General features: G+C 43.0%; 1 protein-coding gene across 2 annotated transcripts in view; it reads right to left on the bottom strand.

Annotated features, from left to right (window-relative positions):
• The window catches only part of adamts6 (ADAM metallopeptidase with thrombospondin type 1 motif, 6), an 80,233-nt gene that overhangs the window by 51,138 nt on the left and 5,589 nt on the right, over window positions 1-23,506 (bottom strand). For both annotated transcript variants that reach the window (XM_028026155.1, XM_028026153.1), the window contains exons 4-10: window positions 17,303-17,477; window positions 15,113-15,336; window positions 14,908-14,991; window positions 11,459-11,604; window positions 8,472-8,515; window positions 5,511-5,616; window positions 2,093-2,239 (exon numbers count right to left, since the gene is read on the bottom strand). In XM_028026155.1, coding sequence (XP_027881956.1) covers window positions 2,093-2,239; window positions 5,511-5,616; window positions 8,472-8,515; window positions 11,459-11,604; window positions 14,908-14,991; window positions 15,113-15,336; window positions 17,303-17,477 — 926 coding nt within the window. The remainder of the gene's footprint in view (window positions 1-2,092; window positions 2,240-5,510; window positions 5,617-8,471; window positions 8,516-11,458; window positions 11,605-14,907; window positions 14,992-15,112; window positions 15,337-17,302; window positions 17,478-23,506) is intronic.

Consider the following 23,506-nt stretch of genomic DNA (forward strand, 5'->3'; position numbering starts at 1 on the left):
ACATCTCCACATAGCCAGCTGCTGGTTGACGCCCCTGCACAACCTGAAGCTCCATTGTTCCATTGAAGGAAAACGCACCCCAAATCATGATGGCGCCCCCACCACTGTGCCGTGTAGAAAACATCTCAGGTGGGATCTCCCTGTCATGCCAGTAACGTTGGAAGCCATCAGGACCATCAAGGTTAAATTTTTTCTCATCAGAGAAGACAACTTTCTTCCACCTTTCAATGTCACATGTTTGGTGCACCCTTGCAAAGTCCAAACGGGCAATTCTGTGGCGTTGAAGAAGACGTGGCCTTTGAAGACGTTTTTTGTTTCTGAAGCCCTTCTCTCGCAGATGCCGTCTGATGGTTATTGGGCTGCAGTCAGCACCAGTAATGGCCTTAATTTGGGTAGAGGATCGTCCCGTGTCTTGACGGACAGTCAATCGGATCCTGCGGCTTAGAGCTGGTGAAATTTTTTTGGGTCTACCACTTGACTTTTTTGTTCCATAACCCTCAGGATCGTTTAAAAAATGCAAAATGACTGTCTTACTGCGTCCAACCTCAGCAGCGATGGCACGTTGTGAGAGGCCTTGCTTATGCAGCTCAACAATCCTACCACGTTCAAAGTCAGTGAGCTTTTTTGCTTTTGCCATCAGGAGGTCTTGACAGTGTAAAGACTTCACAGAAAATGACATGGAATCCAGATGTTTGCACAGCTTTTGGCTTTTAAAGACTATGGTCTTAAAGTTTTGATCAGCTGAAAAAATCATGTTTGAGTGTAAATGCAGTTTTCAGACAATTCCCTGCTCAAATGTTCTTGTCTCTTGCACTGATTTGTCCTTTTAACATTGTGAAGCTCTACTTAGAACCTTCTTAAGATTCAATGGTGCAAAATGCTAATTCTTGCAATTTTTGGACTGGTCTTAAGATTTTGATTCATTCTAGGGCTGAAAGCCCTTAATAATAATTGATTCATTTTGATTAATCGATTATTGAAATAACCGTCAACTACCGGTAACTTAATAATTGACTGATTGTTAACTTGTGCATACAGATTCACAAAAAGGTGATTTGATGAAAGAAAAACACACTCAGAGCAGAAATTACGCCAAAACTGTACATATTTTTTTGATTTTGCATTGCAGATAATACAAACCTTCTCTGTCTGTAAGGGTGTTTTACACAGAACTCCTTAAGTGTCAGTTTTAGCTTAACGAGGTTCAAATATTTTAAAAAATATACGTATATTTTATTGTTATTTCTAATTTTCATTATGGTGATTTAACTATCTATGCTACAAATGATCAAGCTTTCACAAAAACTACTATTATTACACTTTAACCCAGTGTTTCTCAACCCTGGTCCTCAAGGCTCACTGTCCTACATGTTTTAGAGGTTTCCCTGCTTTAATGTGCCTCATGCAACTGATTGCAACAACCACCTGTTAATTAGTCATCAAATGAAATCAGCTGGACTGAAGCAAGGAAATACCTAAAACATGCAGGGCAGTGTGCCTTGAGGACCAGGGTTGGGAAACACTGCTTTAGCCAATAAAATGTTTATTTTCCTATTTAAAAAGGGACTGGATCATTATTTATTTATTTGCATCTTTAATTATATTTCTAATGTTGCATAAAAAAGGGCTAAAGTGGTTAAATGAAAAACCTGCAGAATGTGCCAATTTTAAAATCCAATCAATCAATTAATCGTCCTAATAATCGATGACTAAAATAACGGTTAGTTGTTGCAGCCCTAAGCTATTGATATTTACTGAGTGAATGAAATAAAAATGAAAAGAAAGTGGCCAGGAAGTGAAGTTCCTACAGAGGGAACCCCTTTGAGTGGATCTTGCTGCGGAACTTGAAAAGCGCTTCGACGTCACAGTCGGCCAGAAGGACGTCTGGTTGAGAGCGAGCGGGGCGGGGAGAGACCGAGCGAGGAACGCTAGGGGCAGCCGAAGGCAGCAGGTTGTAAACCGAGACATCTGAGAGCGAGCAGGAAAACATCCATGCACCTTTTTCCTCTTCGGCTCAAAACGCACACACAAGCAGGCGAGGGCCAGCCCACTCAGACAGTCCCACGGGGGGGAGCGACCGTCATCCACTTACTCGAGAAAGCTGGTGATGTAGTCTTTGCTGCAGGAGGACCAGGAGAACGGGTTGGTGTTGGCCGTTATGTGAGCCGCCATCAGCTTGGCCGTCTCGTGGCCCTTGGTGCCGCAGGAGTTGCCGATGCCGTCGTGGTTCATTCCGAAGCTGAAACACACAAAACAGGAAGGTGAATGAGAGCAGCCGGGAGCGACCACGGGCCTCTTCCTGCAAACACACAGAGAGAAGCTCCAGGGTGCTGATAAGAGGAAGACATATCCACCTCAGTGGAGCTCTGAAACAGATGTGGTGGCAGGGGTCAGGGGTCAAACCTTGTCTGGGCGGTACCCCAAGCAAAAAAAAAAGAAAAGTTCTAATCACCGCTCGGATGCCTGCTTGTCAATCAGCAGCTGCAGGTCTGAGCAGGTCGCCGGGGAGAGCGACGGCCGACTGCAGCCAGGACGCAGGAATCCTTTGGATCCGAGAACAGAGAAACCCCTAAACCGTTTGTGTTCAGACGTCAAAGGATTTATGTCGAAAAAAATCATCATCAAATAACAAAAAGCCTTATCTGTCTGGAAAGAAAATTGAACGATAGAGCAGGATGTCAAATCAGACTCTTAGGAGCACAAATCAGGTCTGATGTATATAGCAAACGCGATCGCATCAAGCAGTCTCAAGCTGTTTTTCTAAGCCTGGCGTTTATGACATCTTACCCAACTCTGGAAATAAATCAGGCCGGGTGAAGCCCACTCTAAGCGGCGCGTGCTTTTTAAAAAAAAATAATTTTTTTATACATCCTCCAGAAGCCGAGACTATTTTTACAACCGCCCTGCAACAGAGGCAGACACGAGACATAATAAAGGAAATCGCCATCTTGCTGACCTCTCTCATTAGTCTACATGGATACGTAGACTAATACATCATCATTATTATTGTTATTATTTCTTCCTTTTTGCTTTATATCCAGGTGGAGAGCAGCAGAGATATGTAGGCGGGAGACACGTCAGCAGCAGCAGGAGGTGACGTTTGTTCAGGAGCGAGGAGTCGGAGTTGTGAAAGGGATCAAAGGTGTTTAGGAATGACCCGAGGCGAGCTTCACCTGACCGACACGGCCTGGAAACCTGACTCCGGCTCACAACGCGCAACACAAAGCTCCACAGGTCCTGTCTGGAGTTTACCACAAGTGAGCATGCCAGTCATGTTGAGTAGCGTTTTTGGTAACCCGGCCATTGCCTTCCTGCGCGATTCCACTCGATTCAACTCTCGCTTCACAGCTCAGTTGGGGCTTTCTCAGAAAGGAAGTCATAAATGGTGACGTTGATTTTCTGCGCTGTTTCGCAAAGTTTAGTCTACAGCAGTGGAGGAAGTGAACAAAGACGTTCAAGTCCGTCTTGAATTTGTTTCCAAATATTGAGCGACCTTTAAAAGCCGCCTCATTCGGTCCGTGGAGGACGGTTGTTTACAGCTTCATAACGCCGAAGAAGAATCGGCAAATATAAATACTACAGAATGCTAATATTTCTTAAGTCTGGCAGTGGGAGAGACGTCGGCATGGACTGCAAACCAAAGTACCGGAGAAACTCAAATTTGCACCTGATAATTGGGCAAGATGAGAAATCGGGGGAAGCCCAAAACAGAGCAATCCATCAAACTCCAACCTGCTGGTGTTCACTGCAACCTGAAGAACGACAGCTGTTCACGAGTTCCCGTGCGAGATCCGGCCACAAAATTGTCTAAATGGACAGTCCCAGATTTCTGGACTTAATGACTCATCGCGTGTACAAACGGATTCAGGTGCGATTTTATTTGGGTCTCCTATTTAATGAAAATACTGAGGAAGTTTCTGCGCAGGCTGCAGCCAGCAGAGATGTTTGGCTGCAATGCACAACAGCATATTCAGAGACACTTTATCTAAACCAAGTAATCGGTAGAGGGGTGAAGTGAAGAACAGACAATTTGGGTTAAAGCACAAGAACAGAGGGCAATGTCGCAAAGAAGAATGAGTCAAACCTTCTGAACAACAATCTGACAGACGGATAAAGTCATATAACTGAGAGTTATTGCTGCATTATGGACTTATGCAACATTTGGAACTGAAACTTATCAACTACTATTCGGAGAACAAGGTTTAGGATCTAGTACAAAGGTATAACAATCAAATAATCTTGCCCACCTTAATGAGTTAATAATAAAGTACTGTAAAAAAAGACGGTGACCGTTTATGTAAAAACAGAAAGGAAGTCGACGCAGTGCTCACAAAGACAGAAAACATACAACAGGATCTATGTTTTTATGAAAGTCTGTTTAAGGTTGTATTCACATCTGGCGGAGCGGTAAACTGGGTTCAACTGGAGACTAAAATTGCAACATTTGTTACATTTTCAGCTGCTGTGGATCTCTTACACACTGCACTGTGTCAAACGATCCAAACCCTTCAAAAAAATCTGTTCCCCCACTCGCCTGTGGTGGCGCTACATCAAGAAACATGTGAAGAAAGGACACAAAAACCTCTGAAGAAGACACTTAGCGGATCTTCTTTCTTAAACACAAATGAAATGACGTCAGAGGTTGTAGGATTTCTCAGTTGTCTTTTGGCAAAAGACTACGAGCCACTTTTTCCGCTAGTGCTAGACACGCATGTTTGTTTTGGTTGTATTTACCCAGAATCCCCTGCGCTGTAAAGTGCTTCCTGCTTTTGGAGCGGTGCTCAGTCCGCTTGGCGTTCACATATGAATTTGAACCATGCCAACCAAACCCAGACCGAGGTTTGTAGACAGACCAGTTAGTTTTTGTTTTTTTTTTTGGTCCAGATCAGAGTTTGATTGCACATTCACACCTCGCTAAACGAACCTGACTTTCTAATCAAATAAACGTGAATTCGATTTAAGCGGACTAAACACAGCTGGTGTGCATGCACCACAAGATACAGTGCAAAAATGTAGCAAGACAAGCTAAAATCATTAGAAAAAAGCACAATCACAGACATTTTTAACATATTTTTAAGAAATTCTATTTTCTAGAGAGCCACACAATTAGCATCTGATTGAGACTTGATTCAATTTGATTTAATTTTATTTCATCAAGGACAGCACATCAGACAATGTTACATTTTGAAAACAGAGCAATTGTAGTTTTGTGCACAGCTTGTCTAGCCACAGGATCATTTGCAAACCCAATCCTTGGTTGGACCTTAAAACAACGGATTCTGAATCAAAGATCAAACATGCTGAATTTCTACGACTATCACGACAATAAAGACTATCACGACATTGAAACACAAAAAAAGACCCGACACTGAAACTCTTGAATCCCAACAAGTCGCTTATAAACTCGACCGCTTTGTTTCGCCTGATTCGTCTGCATTTTGCATCGGGGAGTAACGTCAAACATAATATTTCACATTACTATCTCGCTGTAAAAAGCCTTCAGAACTCACTTGTGGCCTATCTCGTGTGCGATGGTGAAAGCCGAGCCAAGGCCGATGTCTTCATTGATGCTGCAGCTTCTCTCCGGCTCACACATTCCAGCCACAGAGGCCAAGCCTGCAGATCCACACACGCCAGACAGATACACAAGCACAGGGTCAAGGCAGTGCATTCTTAGGAAACATGGTCATAAAACGGGTGACTCCTCAACAAGCGCAAATGGAGATTCAGGATGGAGATTTTAGTTTGAAATCACCCGCATGGTTGACTGTAAAAAAAAAAAAGACTCAGGAAATGTCTGGACAGGGTTATGGATTTATACCTATAGGCTTGCGGCATGGGGTACTGGCTACAAAGGCAGGGATTGCTAGCGCCGTGCCTCAGCAGAAACCTGTCAGACGGTCTCTGTTTTCCTCATAGAGAGGTAGAAAAGGGTTGGGGGAGCGAGGTTAAAGCCAAAACCGCTCTACAATCCAGGTGTCACAGGTTCTTTTTTTTTTTTTTTCTCCCCTAAAGCCTGACAGGTCAGATAAGGGGACCGCTGGCAATTCTTCACAGATTACATCTACCGGCCTGAGAGGGGATCATATAACAGCACGAAGCAGGTGTGTGAGTCTGTTTGAGTGTGTGTTGAGCTATTGTGTAATGGCTTATTTTGGCTAAAACCATTCCCACACTTTTTTTTAAAGGTAAGTTGTTGGGTTTTTTTTTACAAAGTAGTGCTGCTCAAGACCATCTGGCCTAATCTAATCAAGTTGAATCTTACTTGATTGCAAAAAAAACTTACAAGCTCACGAGTTAGCAGCAACATTGTTACAATTCAGGATACAAGAGAAGAAATTATTTAACTGAACAAGGGCCAGTAACATCCAGGCGTACTTTTTGTTCTCGACTCCCATGGAGTTTTACTTACTGAGCCTTGAAAAGTATTCATATCTCCTGAACTGTGCTCCAACCATTCAGGGTTTCCCCAGAAAACCTGTTAAACCCAGTGTTGGGGCGCAAGGGCGATCCACGAGCGGCCCACCGTGTTTTTGTGTTAAAAAATGTTAAAAGTTACAAAAATTCGGAGGTGCACAAGCAGGTATCGTAATTTGAAAATAATAGCGTGTGAGACCAACAGGCAGAGGCAGGTATGCCGCAATTGGTGGGCGACCTCTCACATGCCCAGTTCAATTTGTCAACTATAAACTATAAACCTAGCTTAATCCGTATTTATTATCAGTGTTATCTCTGTCTAGAAAACCCTATTTAAGTTCCTGGTGGGGTGGGGAAGTAGATAAAGCCTGGTGGACCGACACAGGTTATAACACTCTTGGGGAAACCCTGCAACCCTAAACATCATTGTAATTGAGTGCTGGGTATTCCCCAGAGACACGCCAGAAAAACCTCCAAAGGGAGACAAACTCTTAGCTCCCTGATCAGCAACTCACCTGAATACTTTTTCGGTGTGGGGAAGCAGTGGCTTTCCCTATTTTGCAAGAACGAATGGACGAAAAGGATCTTTTTGTGTCCAAAACTGGTAGACATACCCCAAAGCTATGTATCGCTTTCCCCTACTTCACAATAATATGCTACTTTCTGTTGTCCTGTCACATCAAATCCAAATGAAATGCAACAAGATCATCTGTCGTCATGTGATGGACGAATGGAGGATGCGCTTCATGCCAAAGTTAGCCTGATCTGTCACCGTATTCACAACAAGGACAGCACTGCTTGTCTTTCCAGCTCCTGGACTGGTGGTAAACACTGTTCCACATTTTCGTTCAGAGCCTAACAGAACTCCCGACTTAAGATGGCTTGGCTTTAGTATCCTCTTCGCTAAGAGGCTAAAACAAGAATAGACTCGCAAATCAGGAGGCTACTGAAACCATTACAGCGGGGGGGAAAGAGGGAGCCTGAAGGTGAAGAAAGAAGGAGGTGAGGGAGGGGAAAGGAAGGAGGGTGGCTACTCTACGATTAGCCTGAGAATGTTTGTGTGTGTTGGGCTTGGGAGGATGGGGAGGGGATGAGAGTGTGTTGAGTGCAAACACACAAACCGCACTGAAGGCTGTTTTCTTAACACCAGGGCGTACTGCGCATTATCTTCCAGCCCCGTGATTACTCGGCGACCCTAAAGGTCTGTTGATCTGACCTCCGAGTGTGATCCCCGACGAAGAGAGGGAAAGCAGGGGAGAGGGGAGGGCAACAGAGTGGAGAGGGGGACGGCGAGGAAGCCGAGCAGATGCTGGGGCAATTAAGGCGACCGGGGAGAATGTGACGAATGCAGTCAATCTGTCAAAGCATCCCTGAGGTCACGATATTACCTCCGAGATATACTGTGGAGCCTGCGGGGTCTTCGCCCAGATAAGATGGGGAAAGATGGACAGGGAGGAGGTTTGAGGTGGAGTTGAAAGGGCAGTTTGCCACTGGTTGATGTCCTTTCCCACCCTACTCACCCCCCAGTATCAGCAAAACCTAGTTATCACCCCATCATTCCCTAACATTCCCTGTAATTGTCTCTTTCCCCTTCCATTTCGCTTTCAACTCCACCTCCTCTACTTGCAGTCCATCTCCTCTTTCTACCTCACTCCAACACCCCTATCATTCCTCTCCCCAACACTCTCACCCTCTCTTTTCAAAAGCTGCCAGCGGATGTGTAAACACTTTAAACAAATGGAGGTTAGAGTTGAAGGACAGACACAGAAGAGTTTTATGAACTGGAGGAACCTAAGAGGAGTTGACCACAACTCGTCCAGGTTCTGGGCTCCCAGCCTCAGCCAACAAGCATGGGGGTAAGGGTAGGGGGGCAACAGAGGAGCTATATGAACACAAATTAAAACATCCTTCTCATTATGTCTCACAGGAACCGTCTGGAGTTCTTCTGAAGGAGACACACAAAGTTGCTAAATAAAGTTTGTCTGAGGACACGCTGAAGGCCAAACGAGAAAACCAACACAACTAGTCATCACGAGTGAAGTTAAACAACTCACCTAAAGTCCCACAGGGTTTGTTCTTGTAGGTGCAGATGTCATATCTAAAAACAGGTTCATGAAAAAAAAAGAAGACAGAAACACAAATATTAACGTTAAATTAACCATTTTCTTTTCACGTCTATGCAGCTTTTCCTCCACTGGCTCCTGGCCATTCCATTCTTTCTCTGTTTAATCACAGTCTGGCCAGATATAATCTCAGCCTTTAGTATAACAATGGTGAAGTCATGACAGGTTTGCTTCTAGAAAAACACCTGGTTCCCTCCTCCGTCCACTGCCAGAGCTTTCTGCAGCCTTAGCTACAGCGCTGCAACGCAAAGCAGAATAAACAGAAAGGCTTCGGTCGGCGATAACTCCAGACGGACATAATCCAATAGAGCGGAAGAAGACTCTGACACGCTCCACAAACACATCATACAATTCAAATGAAGGATCCGGTCATTGCAGAACCTTTTAATCTATTAAATTCAAGAGCGCCACTAACTGAATTTCTGCCTTGTTGTCCTTTTCTGCGACCTTCTTCCCTTTTGAGTCACAGTCACCTTCACAACATTCATTTGTTTTGATCGATTCCCTCAATCTTTGATGTATTCTGAGCCTGACAGGTCATATTTCCCTTTTCAACACTGCACTGTGTCAAATGAACCAAACCCTTTGAGCAAACTGTTCCCCTTCACACCTGTGGTGGCGCTGCACCAAGAACCACTCAAAGAAATGACATGAAAACCTCTAAAGAAGACACCGAGCGCCACCTCCTTCTTCACTAAACCTAAGTAAAAATGGAGTAGCGTCAGATTTTAGCTGTTGCAGAACTTCTCTTTTGTCTTTCTCTGTGCATTTCACTGCACTTAACTTTGTAAGCTTGAAGTGTCAAAATGCACATTTTCAGAAAATGTTTTACTGTCTCATACCAAACATCTCAGTTTTCCAAGTTTTCACATTTAGTAAGGTTTAAAAATAGTAATTTTGTTTCAAACGTGATTTAGAAATGTTTATTATAAACTGGTTGGGCTTCGATGGAAGGATAATTCACCGTTACAATAAGTAGGCTACATACTGCCTTGATTTTATTCAAACATCCGTCACGGTGGGGTTTTTTTTTGGTTGTCTGGACGTTGTTTTTTGGGGGGATTTTTTTACTTTTTGTGACACTAGTGGACTTCATTCAACATTAATGTGACAGAAAGAGGGAAACAGTAAAGGGGAGGAAAGTATGCAGCAAAGAAACCAAAGCAGGGACTTGAACTCAAAGTCACAGTCTATAACCTCTGCAGGTGTAGCACCCGCTCTAGACGTGGTGTTTCTTAAAGCAAAATTTGCCGCTGAGCATATCAGTCTGACTCTCCTGACTCATCTTTTCACTTCCATTTTTGACTCTGCTTTGTTGAACGCAGTACAAGACCGTGTACGGCACGCGCTACTTTAAACTAGGTAACCTTCACAGGACAGAGGCTTTTAGTTCAAGATAGTGTTGTGATTTAAGCTCGACGGACCCAAAACGTGTGAGCACACGAACAGGAAATCAGCCAACACAGAATAATCAGACTTTACTTTTTTATTCTTTCTTAGCGCTAAAAGAAAGAGACGCTTACCCTTACAGGCTTATGTGGATGTCAAGTGTAAAGGCCCGAATCTATACAGCATCTGCTCAAACATGGAAGACACCTTGCTTATATCCTAAAGTCTGCCTCCTGGTCTGCTGGTGTGTTATGTCACTGCCCAGAGGTCAGACGATGAGCTAAAGTTAAGTTTCGTTTCTACAGAAAGTGTCCGTATGAAACAAAAGGCTTTTGTGCAGAATCTTTGTGTCCGTAGTTGAGTGTGCGTGCATGTATGGTGCGTGTCTGGAGTAAACGTCTCAACAATAGGCAAAGGGATTAATCTGGTTTATGTAACAAAAATTAAACTTTTTAGATTAATTGCATGTGTTAGCGTGTTAACATTAGTTGCGTTTCCGTTGGCCATATAATTGCGTACATAATCTGACATTTTTAAAATACATTTTCTTAACGGAAACACAGCCATTTCAACAAAGCTCTCATTTTTGATTTACAAAAAGCAAAACGTTTTGGCGCTAGGAAACGCTTTTTTCCCCATCACAAGTCACATGGTCAATTACCGAGTGTTTCTACTTCTGCAAATTATGAAGAAGAAGACAACAGGAAGTAGATGGAGGATCATGATGCGACATATTTTTAAAGATTTATTTTAATATTAAACTTATTCACTTGTGATTTTGACTGCGTTTATTTATTGGAAACACTGCAATTGCAAAATTGTGCTTTTTTTTCGTTTTGCGCACATTAATAATGGTGACAGCCCTAATTAAAAGAAATCTGACTCTTCTCTATGCCTAATTTGGCCTTCTGCCACTCAGAAGTTGACATGTTTAAACATTTAATTCTGCAACACTAGTTACTGCCTTCTGTCTGGTGAATGTAGCCTCTTGTGCTCACCACATTCAGCTAGAAATGATAAGAAGCAAAAAGAACATCAAGTGACAGACAACATGAAAGTGTCCACTAATGATGGAAAAGCTGTTTTTTTGTACAGAAACCAAACGTTCCTGTCAATCAAAGCCTTCCTCTCCAGACCAAACCAGAAGGAGAATACAGTTTCCAGTTGCTACGTAACCCGGCCAAAACACGTCTGGGTACATTGAAGCCTTTTTCCAGCTAACGTCAGGATTCTTGCTGCTTTATGCTAACAGCCTTGACATAAATTGCAGGGTGACAGGTACAGTACGTCTGTAAAAGCACAATTTATTTCCAGGACCGAGTTCTTTATTCCCTCACAGGCAGGTATGCATACTGTACGGATGTGAACCGGACCGAACCGGTAGCGCAGCGCTGGCGGCTGCTGAGTAACCTGCAAGCTATTTGCTCTAAAATGAGACAATTACACTGAATCGAGCGCTGGATCCCTGTGCTGGCAGTAAGCTAAGCCTGTGGCGGCGGCGGCGGCGGCAGCTGGGGGCCAACTCTTACCGGGTGATTAGGACGGCGTTGTCGTGATGAGCCATTCCGTTCTCAGGAATGCTGTTCCCGCTGCTGTGATGAGACAGGATGGACCTTTGCCACTTACAGAAACTGTCCAGAGACTTGTCAGCATGATGATTAATTTCCAGGTTTGGCTGGGAGAGACACACGTGCAACACAGTGCAGCATGAAACAGCTGTATGCAGCCAAGTGATGCATACAGTACAAACCTGTTCATATCAACACATCCTGTCGTCTGTTGTGGCCTATTTGTTACATGTTGGATGTAATTATTAGATTCTGTTTAAAAGCTTGGTATCTTTTTGGGGTTTGCCGTTTTTATTACATCTCATTTTGAATGAAAAATCATAAGTTTTTTATTTATATAAATATATATAAAGATAATATTTAGTTTTCATGTGGGCAGAGTATATAAACTATAGTGTTTTTCTCTTGCTGTCTGAACTTAAATCAAACCAAAATGTTAGTCACAAGTCATGTAGTTAAATGGTTTACCCTGATTAAACTAGTCAAATGTAAAAACATTTGAATTCAAGGAAAGTTACAATATTTTTTCTAAAATAAAAAAGTTTTCTGACATTTAGCAAAATAAAAATAATTTTGGTAATTCTTGCTAAGCTAAAACAGGAAAAGTTTGGTCTGATTTAACTTCAGACGGCGGGGGAAAAAGGTTTGTGTCGTTTTATTCATCCATCCATCCATCTTCTTCTGCTTATCCGGGGTCGGGTCTTGGGGGTAACAACTTCAGAAGGGACGCCCAGACTTCCCTCTCCCCAGCCACTTCTTCCAGCTCCTCTGGGGGAATCCCGAGGTGTTCCCAGGCCAGCCGAGAGACATAGTCCCTCCAGCATGTCCTGGGTCTTCCCCGGTTCCTCCTCCCGGCGGAACGTGCCGGGAACACCTCACCAGGGAGGCGTCCAGGAGGCATCCTGACCAGATGCCCAAGCCACCTCAACTGGCTCCTCTCGATGTGAAGGAGCAGCGGCTCTACTCTGAGTCCCTCCCGGATGACTGAGCTTCTCACCCTATCTCTAAGGGAGAGCCCAGACACCCTACGGAAAAAACCCATTTTGGCCGCTTGTATCCGTGATCTCGTTTTTTCGGTCATGACCCAAACCTCATGACCATAGATGAGGGTGGGAACGTAGATCAACCGGTAAATCGAGAGCTTCGCTTTTTGGCTCAGCTCTCACTTCACCACAACAGACCGGTACAGCGCCCGCTTGACGGCAGACGCTGCGTCAATCCACCTGCCGATCTCCCACTCCCTTCTTCCCTCTTTCGTGAACAAGATCCCGAGATACTTGAACTCCTCCACTTGGGGCAGGACACCGCCCCCAACCCGGAGAAGGCACTCCTCGGACTTGGAGGCATTGATCCTCATCCCGGCCGCTTCACACTCGGCTGTGAACAGTTCCAGCGAGAGCTGCAGATCACGACCTGATGAAGCCAATAGAACCACATCATCTGCAAAAAGCAGAGATGAGATCCTAAGGCCACCAAAACGGATCTCCTCAACACCTTGGCTGCACCTAGAAATTCTGTCCATGAAAGTAATGAACAGAATCTGTGACAAAGGGCAGCCCTGGCGGAGTCCAACTCTCACCAGAAACGAGCCCGACTTACTGCCGGCAATGCGGACCAGACTCTGACACCGGTCATACAAGGACCTGGCAGCCCGTATCAAAGGGCCCCATACTCCCAGAGAACCCCCCACAGGGCTCCCCGAGGGACACAGTCGAACGCCTTCTCCAAGTCCACAAAACACATGTAGACTAGTTGGGCGAACTCCCATGCACCCTCCAGGACCCTGCCGAGGGTGTAGAGCTGGTCCAGTGTTCCACCACCAGGACGAAAACCACACTGCTCTTCCTGAATCCGAGGTTCGACTATCCGACGGACCCTCCTCTCCAGGACCCCTGAATAGACCTTGCCAGGGAGGCTTAAGATTGTGACCCCCCTGTAATTGGAGCACACCCTCTAGTCCCCCTTTTTGAACAGGGGGACCACCACCCCAGTCTGCCAATCCAGGGGAACTGCCCACGATGTCCATGCAATATTGCAGAGCCGCGTCAGCCAACACAACCCTACAACATCCAGAGCCTTAAGGAACTCCGGGCGGATCTCATCCACCCCCAGGGCCTTGCCACCGAGGAGCTTTTTAACCACCTCGGCGACCTCGTCCCCAGAGATTGGAGAGCCCAACCCAGAGTCCCCAGGCTCCGCTTCCTCAATGGAAGGCATGTTGGTAGGATTGAGGAGGTCTTCGAAGTATTCTGCCCACCGGCCAACAACATCCCAAGTCGAGGTCAGCAGCACACCATCCCCACTATAAACAGTGTTTGTGCTGCACCGCTTCCCCCCCCTGAGACGCCGGATGGCAGACCAGAATCACCTCGAAGCCGTACGGAAGTCGTTCTCCATGGCCTCTCCAAACTCCTCCCACGCCTGAGTTTTTGCCTCAGCAAACACCTGAGCCGCATGCCGCTTCACCCGCCGGTACCCATCAGCTGCTTCCGAAGTACCACAGGCCAAAAAGGCCCGATAGGACTCCTTCTTCAGCCTGACAGCATCCCTCATCGAAGGTGTCCCCCTACGGGTTCGAGGGTTGCCTCCACGACAGGCACGGACAAACTTGCGGCCACAGCTACGATATGGAGGCACGGAACATGGTCCACTCAGACTCTGTGTCCCCCACCTCCCCTGGAACATGTTCAAAGTTCTGCCGGAGATGAGAGTTAAAGCTCCGTCTCACAGGTGATTCCGCCAGACGTTCCTAGCAGACCTTCACAACACGTTTGGGCCTGCCCGGTCTGACCGGCATCCTCCCCCACCACCGGAGCTCACCACCAGGTAGTGGTTAGTGGACAGCTCTGCACCTCTCTTCACCCGAGTGTCCAAGACATATGGCCGCAGACCCGATGAAACGACAACAAAGTCGATCGCCGAACTGCGGCCTAGGGTGTCCTGGTGCCAAGTGCAGATATGGACACCCTTATGCTTGAACATGGTGTTTGTTATGGCCAATCTGTGACGAACACAGACGTCCAACAACAGAATGCCACTCGAGTTCAGATCGAGCTTCTATTTTGTCCTCTGAATACCTTTTATTCAGCGTATGTAAATATGTGGTTTTAACTGTAGGTATCTTTGAAAAAGCAGATGTTTTCTCCATCAACCATACTGTGTGTTCTGTGCATCTAAAACCTTTTATCAAAGCTCCCTGAGGAGAGATGCTGGAGCGCGGCTTTCCTGTAAAGCACTGTCCATATGGTGAGTAGTCCATCTTCCCTCTGCCCCTTTAGCCACGGCAGTCAAATAAAAATACGGCAGCTCACTGATGCCAAGAGCATCCGTCTTTACACTCACTGCAGACAAGAGAGCTCGCACTTGAAAAGGTGAACGATTCAGGCTTAGGAAAAGAGACTCGGACATACCTGGTCCTCCGTGAGAACAATTAGACGGGTCACAATAATGTTCACAACATTTCCCAGGCTGGAATCACGGTACAGTTTGGCAACCTGACCTCCAGGAAAGAAGGAAAGACACAAAGTCAGATGTCTTAGCCCCGTGAGTCCATAAATCCACCGCTAACCGCGGACATCTGCAACCCGTTAGAGCAAAGAGTAGGACCAAACTTACAATATTCATCACAGACAGGATGTAGTGCTCTATGTCTTTGCGTCCGTGGTAGCCAACCATCATCTTGTCGGCGACCACGAGCGTCTCCACGAAGCGCTCTGAGCTGATGGACCTCCGGCGCCTATGAGCGCCGGCCGGCTGCTGGCTGGCGTTTTGAGGGACGGGGGACAGGTGGATAGGGGAGGGTGTGCTAAACTGGCAAGGTGCGTTACTTTTAGTGAGGTCTGTGAACGACAGGGAGGCAAAGAGAGAGAATTACAACGCGGCGACGGGGCAATCAGAATGACAGCACCTTGTTATCAGAGAGGACTGGTTTGTGTGTGATAGAGGCAGATCACGGGAATGTTCCCTTTTGAACCTTTGCAGCATTTGATTTATGACCCAGATGCTGCGGGAGGAGCCTTAACGTGGTACGTGTTAGCGCATGCTAGCTTCCAGCCAATGACAAGTCTTTCCTGCTTCTTATAAAGCTCTTGGACTAAATACCAAAGTATCCACCTGGGTCTTTTTTTCAATTTGCAGTACATCTGCGTAGATATATATATTTTTTTCCCTCTTTAAAAACAATTATCCTATTATTAATGGTTATTGCTTCTAAAATGTCAGACGCAATTACTACTGGAAGCACCTTGTAAATGTTTTCATACTCCTTGTGCTTCTTCATGTTTTTTTCCGTTACAATCTTTGATGTATTCATGTTTTATGTGATAGACCTACACAAGGTATCACATCATTGTAAAGTGAAAGGAAACTATACAAGGCTTTTCAACTATTTTACACTTAAAAATATGAAAACTAGCATGTATTTATAACCAGAACGTAACGTAACCTAAGGGTGTGTTTATATGAGACCACTGTCTGGAAACTGCCATTATTTTCGGATGTTGATTGGGGAAGACGAGGCCGCCATGACACCCTGAATGTAGTGTAGTTGTCATGCCAGGACACTAGATGTTGCTGTGTTTTTAGAACATCGTCAAAACGTGCATACGCTTTGGACCCTTATCTTCCACTTCATATTGAAAACAATAAGGCCTCGTCCCTTATTGGTACGGCTGTACACTATGCCGTACTTCACACAGAGTACTTCACATTTTTGCGGCGGGTGTTACTGAAAAGTTTACGTGTTACACGGTGTCAAAAAGCACTCCGATCACTGGTGACGTGTAAACAAGCGGTGGAATTGCAACAAAAATGCTATGGAGAAGTTGAAAGCTGGGAAAATCCTCTGGGGACTCTGCATATTTAGCTTGTATGAAAGGCTCCGTTGAAGGAAAGCCACACAAAGTCCAATTTGAACACAGCAAACATGTGGAAGAAGGTAGTGACACCCAAAACCGATTGTTCTCACTTATATGCAAATAGATCCATGTGGGGAAAAGCTAACGCTGCACATCACACCATCATTGTGAAACGTGGTGGTGGCAACATCATTCAGTGTGGACGCTTTTCCAAGATGACAGAGGGATTAATGGAGCTAAATACCCCATTTTAGGGCTAAAAGACGCAAGACTGAGGCGAAGGTTCACATTCCTGCATGACAACGACCCAAAGCATAGAGCTGGAGCTATGATTAAATAGATTATGGGGTATTAATTTGATCCATTGAAAGTCCACATGTGAATTCAACTGAAAATGACATTGATGAACACCAAACCCTCACCATCCAACCTGATTGAGAATTTTGGAGAGAACACAGGATAAAACATCAGTATTTAGAAAAGCAAAGCTGACAATGAAATACTCCAAAATATTTCCATCTGAAACTACAAAGACAGTTTTAACTCAGGGCGATGAACTCCTACAATTTTCATTTGTAATATGGTTTGAAAACTGTGGTCTCTCTCTTCACGACTGCACTCTACTTCATGTTGGTCCGTCACAGAACATCCCAATGAGATACGCCACAGTTTGTGGTCGCTATGCGACAAAATGTGAAAGAGCTGAATCCTTTTGTACGGCACTGCATCCCCCTGAAGCGGCTTTTGTGAGAGTCAAAGCAACACTTACTCCTACAGGTTGAAAGGTGTTTGCCGCAGGAGCTCGTTTTGGCACACAAGAGGTCCAGTTATGTCTACCAGAACCCGGGCCTGGTACCAAACCAGCATTTCCTCTGACCTGCTATGTTTAGCTCTTCCTTTACGTCAGCTCCACCCACACAGAATCCAACCCAGATGGAGGTTCACCAACCTGAAATGCCACAGCTGAACTCCTGGCTTTGCTCTTGCGGCGAGGGGATGGCAGACGTTTTATAAATAACATGTTGCTGAGCTCCGTCCAGGTTCCGTTCACTGGAGGTGGCGGAGGACGTGTTCTTTAAAGGCTCTATTAAATACTGTTCTTCCTCTGTTGTTATGACGCCGTGCTGGTGGGGTGAAGAAAATCGCAGTAAGAAACAGGTCAAAAACTACAGGAAAAAAATCAAATCAAATCATGATAAATGCATACACTGAATAAAAACCGGATTAGTCTCAGAGGCGACATCATACAAACAGGCTAATTTTGAGTTAATTTGTATTCAGGAAAATGCGCAAAGATAAAACGCACATATCTGAAGTTATGAAATGAAGATATCTTCAGAAATCTGGCATAATATGTCAGTCCTGGCAAACAGCTTCCCGTTCTGTTTAAGTGCCCACCTTATACAAATGATTCTTTGTCTTAGAAAGCACTGTATTCGTACAGTTGCTAGGCAATTTGAGTGCACTTTCAAAGTGTACCTAAATGGAAAATGCTCATCTGGCATATATCCACTAATTGGCTTGGAGTCGTCGCACAGAGGAGATGTTTTCTCTGCGATCCAACGGCCCCAACAAACTATAGATTGTAGGAAAATGGGAGTGGAGTACTTTGTTTAATAATACCAGTCAGTGCACAAAATACCTTCAGTTTTCATTCTGTTTAAAGAAATGAAGAGCTAACTACAGAAGCGCATAGAGAGTTTACTACTTTTCAATCACATTTGGGACCTTGGTGCATCATTTTTTTCACATGACAGCAACAAGTTTTAATGTGTTTTACTGGGATTTTAGTTGCTAGACTAACAAAGTAGTAAAGTACTGTAATGTGCAAGAAATTAGCTTCTTCCAGGACTACAGTGTAATCACCTGCTGGTCAGAATTCATGAGATTCTGACCAGCTTCCCTGTCAATGAATAAGAAATGAATCCCCACAGCATGATGGAGCCACTTCCCGGTTGGGGATAGTGTGCTTAGGGTGATCCGCAGTGTTCGTTTTCCTCCACACACTGTTTTGCACTAAAGTAAAAAAATAAATAAATAAATGAAAAAAGTTGTATTTTGGTCTCACTTGTTAGGATTTTCTTTCACCACTATTTTTAATACTACTTTTCCATATTAGTCACGTTTGTGTAGGCCACATGTACTTCATAGTAGTCTGGCCAATTCAGAGCAGCTCTATTTAAAAACAGCTCACAGCTATAGGGCTCTAGTTACCAATCAGGTGATTTCTGAAACCAGTCAATAGCTGCGTTTCCATTACAAATGAGCGCAAAATTTTTGTCAGTATCCCGCTAATGTGGAAAAAGTACAATTTAACAATGGCGGCGTTTTCCACTAAGAAACTGTATTAAAATCAAACATGAACAGGTTTGATCACACGACATGTCATTTAAAAAATGCTGTGCCATTATCCTCTAACTACTTCCTGTTGTCGTCTTCTTCATCTTTTCCACCAGTTGCAACATCCGGTTGTTGATCATGCAACACGTGTGATGCTAAAAAAAAAAAAAAAGTGTTTCTATTGCAGTTTTTTTAATCAAATCAATTTTGATGCAGCCGAAAAACCACCTCCTCCTAGCAGGAAAACTTATTTAAACAAAGTCTTTTTTTAAATTGCTGTCCTTCCATTAAGCAAATTCATTTTCAACATGTCAAACTGTGTGATTACATGACCAGTGGAGACACAGCTAATGATCCTAGATGCTATTAAGGGGTATCAATGTAAAGAGGGATGAATACAAATGCATGCCACACTTTTCAGGTTTTATGCATTGAGAATTTTCAACACCGATGCCGCCTTTTCTTTCCAGTTCACCACCAGCCACTACTTTGTGTTGGTATATCGCATTAAAAATTTAAAAACAAACATGTGTGTTAGATTTTCTTATATTAAATAGAATGTGAAAAATCGTAGTTAATATTTTGATGGAACTTCTTACTTGCATTCAGCTACAAAGCAGGAGTGCTAGCTTCTTTTTTCTTAGATCCCCTGTTCACCAATAGCATGTCATAGTAGTCTCTTCCTGCTACCCTTTGTTTTCACGACTAAAGGTTAGCATAACTTAACAGTAGCAGGCTAGCAGCAAAGTCCATTCTTCAAAGGCACAGGTGCTAACAAAACTCATGGCAGCCATAGTAGCACTGCTTTAGAAAAGGAGAGGAATAAACAAACAGCTGAAACCAATTCTCTACTTGTTTCTAATTACGTACAGGCCATTAACACTGCAGCACAACTAACCGCTAAAGTAATTTAGAAAAATAGCCATTTAAAAACTACAAAGAGCCATCGCTTCAAAGATCCCAAAAAACACCGGCTTTTATATCTTCAGTGGTTTTCAATGTCTGTAAAGCCAAAGATGGTGCTTCAATATCAGCGAACAATAGCCGCCAGGATAGAAGTTGTCCTAACGATGACTGCTGTCTGTGTTTAATGGGCCTTGCTGTGAACTCCTGAAACTATAAAAACTTTCTGAAGAGGCATAGAAACAATTTTATGCCAGCAGTCATCATGTGGAACCTTTTTAACTTCACCAAACAGTACCATCGAAGAACAGAGTATGCCTTTGTTTGTGGTAATGCTAACAAATTTGTTGGTAGTCATAAAACCTTCACAGAGGGAAAAGAAAGAAATTTGCTTAAGTAGAATCTCTACTTGTTCTCGTTGATGTGTGTGCTAACATTTACCTTAGCTAGCAGATACAGAAAAGGAGCAACTTAAAAGCAGCAGTGCTAACAAAATAGTTGCTAGCACCGTGGGTAAGATTTCCTTACAAGCTGATATTTCTTGAAAAGTCATTGGATTGTTCTTTCACTGATTTTATTATTTTTGTCCTCTGGCAGCCATTTTATTAACCATAATTTCAGGGATTACATTCAGATGTTTTAAGTATCAATAAAGCTGTAAAGTTGAAGTTGACAAAACATAAAAGTTCATTGGACAAGGGCTGTGGGCCTGAGAGGACTATAAATGGTGCCAGGTTGCTAGAAAACATTGGTGTTACTACATTTTATAACTGAAAAAGAAAGTAACAATTATAAATATTATAGCTGCAGCACAGCTAAGTACAATAGGAAGTTAGAAAAGGCCCAACACACCTACAGGTAGGGAAATGCTGAGTTCTAGGTGCAGCCATCCATAATACAAGGTACATACAGTATCATCCCATGTATAGGCATCTTTTTTGGAACATAAATCGCAAAAACAGGCAGCGATAGCGTCTATATCAGCCAGAGGAAAGGTAATCTGTCGAGTTGGAATTATTAACATCTCATTATTTGCCACTTTAGTTCTGGTTTCTCATCTATCTATCTATCTATCTATCTATCTATCTATCTATCTATATCTATATTTTATATATATATATATATATATATATATATATATATATATATATAGATATATATATATATACTCTGTCTTCAGAAACACAGAGTACTTTATAAAATTCCTATTCTGTCCAGTGAAGGAGTGTTTTACGTACACGTGAATCGGTAATCTTTTGTTACTTTTACAAACCAAAAACAATCAATTACCCCAAGACAAACTTTAAAACATTCCTCTTCCTGTTCCAAGAGCTTGTGTGGAGCATAAACGATGAGAAGCCCCATCGGTTTGGGTTTAAAGCGAACACAGCCTTGGCTATGCAAACCCACAATAAAAGCAATTCAACAGGTAACACTCCCATGTAGGAACACGTTCGATGCAAAGGTTTTACTAGTGTGTGATGTCAGGATCTCATACCGTCCAGACAGCTGATTACATTAAAGCACGGACACAGTTTTGTCCATTTTTGGTGCTGGGGGCGGGGGGGGGGACAAAAACTAATTCAATTTATGATACTCAGCGCGGGTCTTGCCAACACATTTGGCCACGTTTGCTCCGCATGATTCTGGTTGCCAGTAAGAAGCTGGACCCTTTCTTCCTTCTTTAGAGTTACTCAAAGCACGGAGGGATAGCAGCTATTAAAACCTCGTCCAAGTTCTTGATTAGCAGGGAGACGCTGGACAGTCACAGAGTCTCTGGACGACTCAAAGCCCAGACAGGACAATTAGACACTTTATTAGTGCTTCTAAAAGTTTGTTTTACAGTGCCTTGCATAACTATTAATATCCCTTGGAGTTTGTTTTTTTTCAGAACTATTTTTGTCACATTAGAACCACTAACTTACATTTATTTTATTAGGATTTTATGTGACTACTAACACAAAGTATTGCCTTCTTGTAAAAAAGAAAAATAAATAAAGGATAATAATAATAATAATAATAATAATAATAATAATAATAATAATAATAATAATATGTGGTTTTAAAAAGTAAAAATAAAGTATGAATTGAATTGAACAGATACGCTAATGCCATAGGGATGTTAAGCTATCTGTACTGATTTATAAAGAAAAGAGGTAAAGCACAAAAATCCCCATTCAAAAATGCGATGAAAATGACTCAAAAGATTCTCCTTTTAAAGCGGTAATATTATGTGTTTTCTATGCACATAGTGCCATTTTATAGCACAATCAAGTATCAATGTTACCTTCAGTTGTTATAAAAATGCTGTATAAACCAAATGTGACTCAAAAGAAATTTGACATCCTGATTTAATGTGTTAAAATTGAGCTTCTGGGCGTGCCGTGATGGCGTAGCGGTTAGCGCGACCTGTATTTGGAGGCCTTGAGTCCTCGACGCGGCCGTTGCGGGTTCGACTCCCGGACCCGACGATATTTGCCTCATGTCTTCCCCTCTCTCCTTCCCCGTTTCCTGTCAGTCCACTGTCATATAAGGGACACTAGAGCCCACAAAAGACCCCCCGGAGGGGTAAAAAAAAAAAAAAATTGAGCTTCTGGCCCTTTAAGAAGCCCCTACTCTTTCTGAAACTCTGAATGGTTGCCATGGGAGATTAAAGTAAAGGATTTCTCAAACATGAATGAACAACACTCCAGATATGTTTTTGATGAGGGGACAAGATTGTAACATGATGAAAAGCTCCAAAAAGTTGATTTTACATGACACTGCTCCTTTAAAGGAAATGAGACCGGTATCTCTCAAAAGATAACAAAATTATGTCAAAGGAGAATCCGATTGGATGGATTATTTGTCTTTTTGTAATTATTTGTTCTTTACTAATATCTTAAAATGTTTAGTAAAAGCTTATTTGTAAGGTCAATGTCTGTTTGGTCCAATGACATTTTAAACCTCTGTGGGTCTTTCTTGATTAAATATAGTAATAACACAAATTTATATTGTTAGAATGATTTTTTTTAAAAACAAACATGTTATTAGCAAAACATAAAATGTTTTAGTTTTTAGAAGAACGTTTTGCTTCAAAGTTTGTTTAAGAAACAAATTACTTTTCGTGCAAAGGAGTCTGGGTATGACGACGTTACAGGTAAAAATGAGCAAAGATCGCTAAAATGATTTCTGATTGATAGGAGATCTCCGTCTACAGAGGTGTTATGTTATTGCCTTATTATTTTCCTTGCTATGCGCTTCTCAGCGTCTGTTATGCCACCGAGCTTGTTGCCATTAAGTTTGTCTGGGACATTAAACCCTAATAAAACACTCTGACATTTGTGGCGAAGAAATGTGATAAAGTTTAAGGCGTATTAAGACTTTTGTGCTTGGTGGCATCCCCACATGTACATAGAGCTGAAACTAGAAGGTTACATACACTGTTTAAAAAAAAGATAGGATTTCTGTTTTACACTGTCTGACATGAAATCAGAATAAACTCCTTTTTTTAACGTCCTAAATGCCAAAATAATGCAACAGAATTTTTAAAGGCCATTTTTATTATTTCAATTCAAACGTTGTGAACATCTAAAAAGTAGATTGGAAACAATAAATATTAAGCTTTTATATGTATTTATTCAATCATTTAGTAGCAAAAAAAGGTTTTTGAATTGAAAACATTTATTCTGTTGACGTTTAGGTTTAGATTAAAATGTGATTTATTAACCAACATCTTGAGAATTGTAAGTGCAGTCTGCTAAGCTAACAGTTAGCATTGAGATTAACGTGACAACCGGAGGAACGTGAGCCGAGCTGCTGAGGCGTCACTTTCCCAGATCGCAGACATTGTTTGTTTCTCCTACATGAGCATGACCTCACTCTGAGCTGCCAGCAGACTCGGCCTGCCAGGTGGAAAAGAGCCAAGGCA

The sequence above is a fragment of the Xiphophorus couchianus genome, chromosome 8, assembly GCF_001444195.1.
Source record: "Xiphophorus couchianus chromosome 8, X_couchianus-1.0, whole genome shotgun sequence".
NCBI lineage: Eukaryota > Metazoa > Chordata > Actinopteri > Cyprinodontiformes > Poeciliidae > Xiphophorus > Xiphophorus couchianus.